Genomic DNA, 7,500 nt, shown 5'->3' on the forward strand with positions numbered 1-7,500 from the left:
AGAAACTATCTAGTTTAAGCGGGACTCGAATAGGACGGACCAGGGAGGGCCAGGCAATGGCTGCTCATGACTCAGCACGGAGCCTAACCTCCCCCTCATTCTTAGCTCACAAAGATGGTGAGGTTACAGACACTAGAAGAAACTATCTAGCTTAAGCGGGACTCGAACCCCAGGCAGGTAAATTGCCAATCAGGGACGTTTCCAATAGGCCACCACGACCATTCGAACACCAATATTGGCTGGTTGGACCAAACTTTAGTAACCAAGTCACGTGATCATTCACAGCTGGAAGAGGACAGCTGATCTTCCCCTCATGTGGTTAATTGACTGAGGTGGGTTGTTGTCTCGGTGGATAATATCCCGGGGCCTGTAGAAACATACACTAGTATACACGACCCGTCAAAAATGATGGCTACATACTTAGGTGTGCAAACACACGCACACACTCAGATTCAACCTTTTCTTAACTACGACATGGCAGTTTCGGGAATTTGTGGGAGATTGTGGTTTACGAGTGTATCCTTCGGGGTACCCCCTCTCACCAGGGTGTGAATACTTTCTCTCTCCCCCTCTACCTGAAGTACGGATAGAGAGCGAGTGATCATTTGTCTGACAATGCCTTTGAGCGTGACAGGAAGGAAATTATATATATATATATATATATATATATATATATATATATATATATATATATGTGTGTATTTTTATGCATATATATATATACTATATATATATATATATATATATATATATATACATGTATATATATATATATATATATATATATATATATATATATATGTGTGTGTATATATTTATGTACGTATTTATGTGTTTGTGTGTGACGTGCTGTCGAAAGAGATATAAATGTTACATAGACATAAGTAATTTGTTCCCATCCTTTCCTATCCTTTCCCATCCCGCCATCGTTTTATCCATCATCCCCTGTCCGTTCAAGGCAGGAAGGATATTGGGAGGGACCCGCCCTTAACGGCACGAGGACAGGGAGGAGCCCTCCGCAGCGGTGTCCCATTTTATGGGTCCTTCAAACTATTTTCATATCAACCCTTTTGAGTAATGTCCTCCTCCCAATATTAGTCAACAGGTTTTGGCCCTTGTGTTGTAGAGGCGGAGAGAAGCACGTTCCAATATTTTTCTTTTTCTGAAGACTTTCGATGGTCGAGCTGGGTTATATATTTCGTCTTGGGCTGGAGTTGTGGGGAAGTCGATGGGAGGGGAAATCTTGTTATAGGAAGGATATATATAATGATTAGTAAAGGGAAAAGTGGTGGATTCGCCTCTTAAAGGAAAGCAGACTATAGGAGTCAGAAAATTCTGAAGCATGTAGAGCTGATGTCTAAGATATTTTATGATTTATTATGACTTTGATCATGCCTTAAGGAAATGTTGTAATTATTCAATGGTTTGACATTGCTTTCTGTATGATGATAAATATAATATACATCTGATTTTAGACTATAAAACTTTTGTATACTCCATATACACCTGATTTTAGATTACAAACTTTTTATACACACCATATACACCTGGTTTGGTTTAGACTACAAACTTTTTGTACACACCATATACACCTGGTTTTAGAACACAAAACGTTTTGTACACACCATATACACCTGGTTTTAGAACACAAAACTTTTTGTACACACCATATAGGCTACACCTGGTTTTAGAACACAAAACTTTTTGTACACACCATATACACCTGGTTTTAGAACACAAAACTTTTTGTACACACCATATACACCTGGTTTTAGAACACAAAACTTTTTGTACACACCATATACACCTGGTTTTAGAACACAAAACTTTTTGTACACACCACATACAGTACACCTTGTTTTATACTACAAAACATATGTACACAATATATATCTGGTTTTGGACTGCAAAATTTTTCTACATACCATATACACTGGGTTTTAGACAACAAACTTTTTGTACACACCATATACACCTGTTTTAAGACTATAAAACATTATATGCTTACCATATACACCTGGTTTAAGACTACAAAACATTATATGCATACAATATACACCTGGTTTTAGACTACGAACTTTTTGTACACACCAAATACACCTGTTTTAAGACTATAAAACATTATATGCTTAGCATATACACCTGTTTGTAAGACTACAAAACATTATATGCATACCATATACACCTGGTTTAAGACTATAAAACATTATATGCATACCATATACACTTGGTTCAAGACTATAAAACATTATATGCATACCATATACACCTGGTTTTAGACTGCAAAACTTTTTCCACACACCATATACACCTGGTTTAAGACTATAAAACATTATATGCATACCATATACACTTGGTTTAAGACTATAAAACATTATATGCATACCATATACACCTGGTTTAAGACTATAAAACATTATTTGCATACCATATACACCTGGTTTTAGACTGCAAAACTTTTTCCACACACCATATACACCTGGTTTAAGACTATAAAACATTATATGCATACCATATACACCTGGTTTTAGACTGCAAAACTTTTTCCACACACCATATACACCTGGTTTAAGACTATAAAACATTATATGCATACCATATACACTTGGTTTAAGACTACAAAACATTTTCTACACACCATATACACCTGGTTTAAAACTATAAAACATTATATGCATACCATATACACTTGGTTTAAGACTACAAAACTTTTTGTACTCGCTATAAATCTGGTTTTAGACTACAAAACTTTCCACACACTATATACACCTGGTTTAAGACTACAAAACATTATATGCACACCATGAACATCCAGAAAACTCAAAATCAATCAACCAACACCATAAAGAATAATATTTGGTGGAGTTATAATAGAATACAGTGTCCTCAAAACAGCTATAGTCATTAATACCCGAAAATCTTTGCCAAACTTATTTTTCATGAAATCTCTTTTTTGCAAACATTGAAATCGAGTAAATACAATTCCTATTGCAAATTTTATTTGTTTATTCATCTCCAAATGTAAACAAATGGTCTTTGTTTATTGTTGTACAGATGACCTGAGTAATATTTTCATGAATTTCTATGCAAAATATGTTAAAATTTGCATATTGGTTGATTTTAATGTTTAGATTTCTAATTTTCGTTTATATGAATTTACTGCCATTGCAACTATATAATAAAGAGCAAGTGTATGGATATATACTGTATATATATATATATATATATATATATATATATATATACATATATACATATATATATGTATTTGTTTATAAATATATATTATATATATATATATATATATATATATATATATATATATATATATGCATATATATGTATTTTTATATAGATATATAATATATATATATAAATATATATAATATATGTATATATATAAATATATATATATCTATATATATATACATATATATATGTATTTGTTTATAAATATATATATATATATATATGCATATATATGTATTTTTATATAGATATATAATATATATATATATAAATATATATAATATATATATATGTATAAATATATATATCTATATATATATATATACATATATATATGTATATATATACATAAATATATGTATATATATATATATATATATATATATATATATTCCAGTTACGCTAAGCTCTCCCCCGTCCTTTGCATAGTGGGGAAAAGGAGTAATCATACCCTGGTAGGAGGGGGCTGTGTGTGTGTATCTATTTAAATATTTAGCCTTCATTTTGACGGGTCGCTTACACTAGTTATATAAGAGTAATGACTTCTGTGTAGAGCTACCCTGATGAATGCCATAAGATATCAGCTGAAACAGCTGTCGGTAAAAGCAACGAAACCATAAGGAATTTATTTACCTTCAAAACTGAAGAAAAGATATAGAAAACTAGAAAGTGTTTTAGGTAGTTGATGCCACAAGTCCTTTACCATTTAATGAAAACTTTCTAATAGAACGACTTTGCACAAAAAATTTTTTTTAACATATCTTTTAATTGATTAAATTACCTATTTAATCAATTTGATTGAACTGCATTAAATTACCTATTAATACCTGAGGACATTTTCTCTTATACACGAGTAAGGTCACGGAAATCTACCTTATTTTGATCATGTCTTGATCCACAAAATAAAAGATTGTAACCACTGTAGTTATACTTATCAAGATACATCTATATAGATAGCATATGTCCTCAGGCAATCTTAGAGAGGATTCTATTATTAACCCTTTTACCCTCAAGGTATAGAGAGGTCAGGTTGGTCTCATTCTTTTGGAAAATGCCTGAAGTTTCTCATAAAGTTTTCAAAAATATGCAAAAACATGTAAATAACAGGGTTTTGCAAGAACGTACCGGTACGTCCATTGTGGGTGAAAGGATTAAAAATATGTGACGTAATGTTTCACATGAATGGTATACACTTATCTCTTATCTCTTATCACTTATCTTTATCTCTTATTGACTGTAACATCTCAATTGTACGGAGCAATTGATACACGATTCATTTTTTTACCTTTCTGGTGTCTGAAGATATTCACGTCAATCACAGCTTCAACTTGTAGGGGCTCTATGTAATCCAATCATATAGTCATGTTTTCTGAAATAGCGATATTTAATTTAGGTTTTTAATGCAATTAGGTTACTTCTATGACAGTTTCACCCTATATTTATAACTGCCATACTCAATTACATTTTTAGTTTCTTATTTAAGTTTTATTTTCTTTGAAGGTAACGTGTAGATCTTAGCAAGCAACTGGTAAATCGTAATTGGGTCATATTGCTCACTGTTTTTAAGGTGGATTTAACCCTTTATTTACATATGGTATATATAGAGATATTTAATTGTTAATTGGAGTGCAATTTCACTTGTTTTCACATTATATGAAATCATTACAATTGATTATTATTAAAAGGTGCAGCTGTATGAATGAAATTCACTCTAGTCAGAGATGTAATAGGACAGAACCACTTCTGTCTTAGTCAGGTCAGAGATTTAATAGTACAGAACCACTTCTGTCTTAGTCAGGTCAGAGATTTAATAGGACAGAACCACTTCTGTCTTAGTTAGGTCAGAGATTTAATAGTACAGAACCTCATACCTCTTAGTTAGGTCAGAAAGTAACAATACAGAACCACTTATCTACTAGTCTGGTCAGAGATTTGACACTACAAAACCACTTATCTACTAGTCAGATGAGAGATTTAACAGTACAGAACCATTTTTCTACCAGTCATATGAGAGATTTGACACTACAAAACCACTTATCTACTAGTCAGGTCAGAGATTTAACAGTACAGAACCACTTATCTGCTAATTTGGTCAGAAATTTAACAGTACAAAACCACTTTCCTTTCAGTCAGAACAGAAATTTAACAGTACAAAACCACTTCCCTCTTAGTCAGGTCAGAGATTTAACAGTGCAGAACCACTTCCCTCTTAGTCAGAACAGAGATTTAACAGTGCAGTATCACTTCCCTCGTAGTCAGATCAGATATTTAACAGTACAGAACCACTTATGTATTAGTCAGAACAGAGATTTAACAGTACAGAATCACTTCTTTTTTTAGTCAGGTCAGAGATTTAATAGTACAGAACCACTTATCTGCTAATTTGGTCAGAAATTTTACAGTGCAAAACCACTTCCCTCTTAGCCAGATCAGAGATTTAACAGTGCAGTATCACTTCCCTCGTAGTCAGATCAGATATTTAACAGTACAGAACCACTTATATACTAGCCAGATCAGAGATTTATCAGTACAGAAACACTTATCTACTATTCAGGTAAGAGATTTAACAGTGCCAGAACCACCTATATGCTAATCTGGTCAGAAATTTAACAGTACAGAACCTCTTCCCTCTTAGTCAGAACAGAGGTTTTACAGTACAGAACCACTTATCTACCAGTCAGATCAGAGATTTAACAGTACAGAACCACTTATCTACTAGTCAGATCAGAGATTTAACAGTACAGAACCACTTCCTTCATTGTCAGATCAGAGATTTAACATTGCAGAACCACTTTCCTCTTGGTCAGATCAGAGATTTAACAGTGCAGAACCACTTATCTACTAGTCAGATCAGAGATTTAACAGTACAGAACCATTTACCTACTAGTCAGTTCTGAGATTTAACAGTACTTATCTACAACAGTAGCTGTAAATAATAATTACCCTTGATATTCTTTCCAGAAGCTCTTCGTTGTCCGTCCTGAGCAGTCCTTTGAACATAGCCCATCTCCCTCCTTATCTCTCTCTTTCTCTTGCAGACTGGCGATGATGAGGTTGTCTTTAGTTGCCGTAGATGAAGCCCAAGGGGGATGGGTGTGAGAGTGTCATGGTGGGTGGTCGTCATCGTGGTGGTGGTGGTGGGTGTGGTGGGTGCCTAGCGCCGCCCACCCCAAAGGCTGCTGCTGCTGCTGCTGCTGCCAACCCCCTTCCCCACCCCCTCCTGCCTGCCGCCTGCCCCCCCACTTGCTGCCATGGTGCAGGCCAATGAGGAAGTGATGTCCCGCCCCTCGGAGTGTGACTCACGGCCCTCCACAAGTGGCTCTGGTCCGTATGTCCACAACAAAGTGGTGCTCAGCAATAGGTGGCCAGGGGGGGCAAGGCCCAAGATCTTCAACCACAGATCGTTCAGCTCCGGATCTCGTCCCTCGGTGCTCTCGAGGGCGTCGGGCTCTTTGCGTTCCGTGTCCCGCCCCGGGTCCCGCACCGGGTCGGGCCTGGGTTCCCGAGGGTCGCTGCTCTCGGGTTCGGTGGGCACGGCCGAGGAGGTGGGCTCGGGGGTGTCGCGCCTGCGGCGGGAGTTGCCTTCCATATCAGATATTTGCGGCTATGACGAGGTGCAGGAGTTGCTGCGGGACATTGAGCAGCTGGAGTGCCGCCGCTGGACCTCCGACTGGGACTCCTTCACGATCCAGTCCTCCCACCCGGACCTGGATCTGCCCCACGACATCGAGCTCCTCTCGCACGACTTCGACTCGATTTCCCGCTCCGACTCGCGGCTGTCGTGGGATTCGCACGCGGGTCGCCAACCGGAGGACGACGAGGACGACCCTGTGGCCAGCTCGGGCGAGAACTCGCCGGAGCCTCAGAGAAATCGTCGTCCCACGCCAACTATTACTATAGCGTGGGACGACTCGCACCTCAAAACCTCTGTGGGGATTTTTAGACTATTATTAGTGGTGAGTATATTTTCGACTATTTTTAGTCTCAAGTTTTATTTGTTTGTTGATGTTCTAGAAACTATTATTAGTAGTATTACCACGTTTTCATTTTTATATTACTCTGAAATTCTTATTAGTATTAGTGGTGAGTATCTTTTCGTCTGTTGTTAGCCTCAAGTTTTTGTATCTGTTGATGTTTTAGAAACTATTATTAGTAGTATTACCACGTTTTAATTTTTAGATTACTCTTATTAATAAGTACTTTTGTGTATATTTGTAGATTCTTATTAGCATTAGTGGTGAGTATCTTTTC

The 7,500-nt window shown here is 36.4% G+C and overlaps 2 protein-coding genes across 6 annotated transcripts in view; one reads left to right on the forward strand and one right to left on the reverse strand.

Moving 5' to 3' along the window:
- The window catches only part of LOC137623146 (uncharacterized), a 419,809-nt gene that overhangs the window by 359,690 nt on the left and 52,619 nt on the right, over positions 1-7,500 (forward strand). For both annotated transcript variants that reach the window (XM_068353830.1, XM_068353831.1), the window contains exon 2: positions 6,288-7,205. In XM_068353830.1, coding sequence (XP_068209931.1) covers positions 6,501-7,205 — 705 coding nt within the window. In that variant the 5' untranslated portion in view covers positions 6,288-6,500. The remainder of the gene's footprint in view (positions 1-6,287; positions 7,206-7,500) is intronic.
- LOC137623145 (nucleolar and coiled-body phosphoprotein 1-like) overlaps positions 1-7,500 on the reverse strand; it is a 524,118-nt gene that overhangs the window by 56,625 nt on the left and 459,993 nt on the right. The gene's annotated exons all lie outside the window — the stretch shown is intronic.

This window comes from Palaemon carinicauda, chromosome 30 (assembly GCF_036898095.1).
Source record: "Palaemon carinicauda isolate YSFRI2023 chromosome 30, ASM3689809v2, whole genome shotgun sequence".
Classification (NCBI taxonomy): Eukaryota; Metazoa; Arthropoda; class Malacostraca; order Decapoda; family Palaemonidae; genus Palaemon; species Palaemon carinicauda.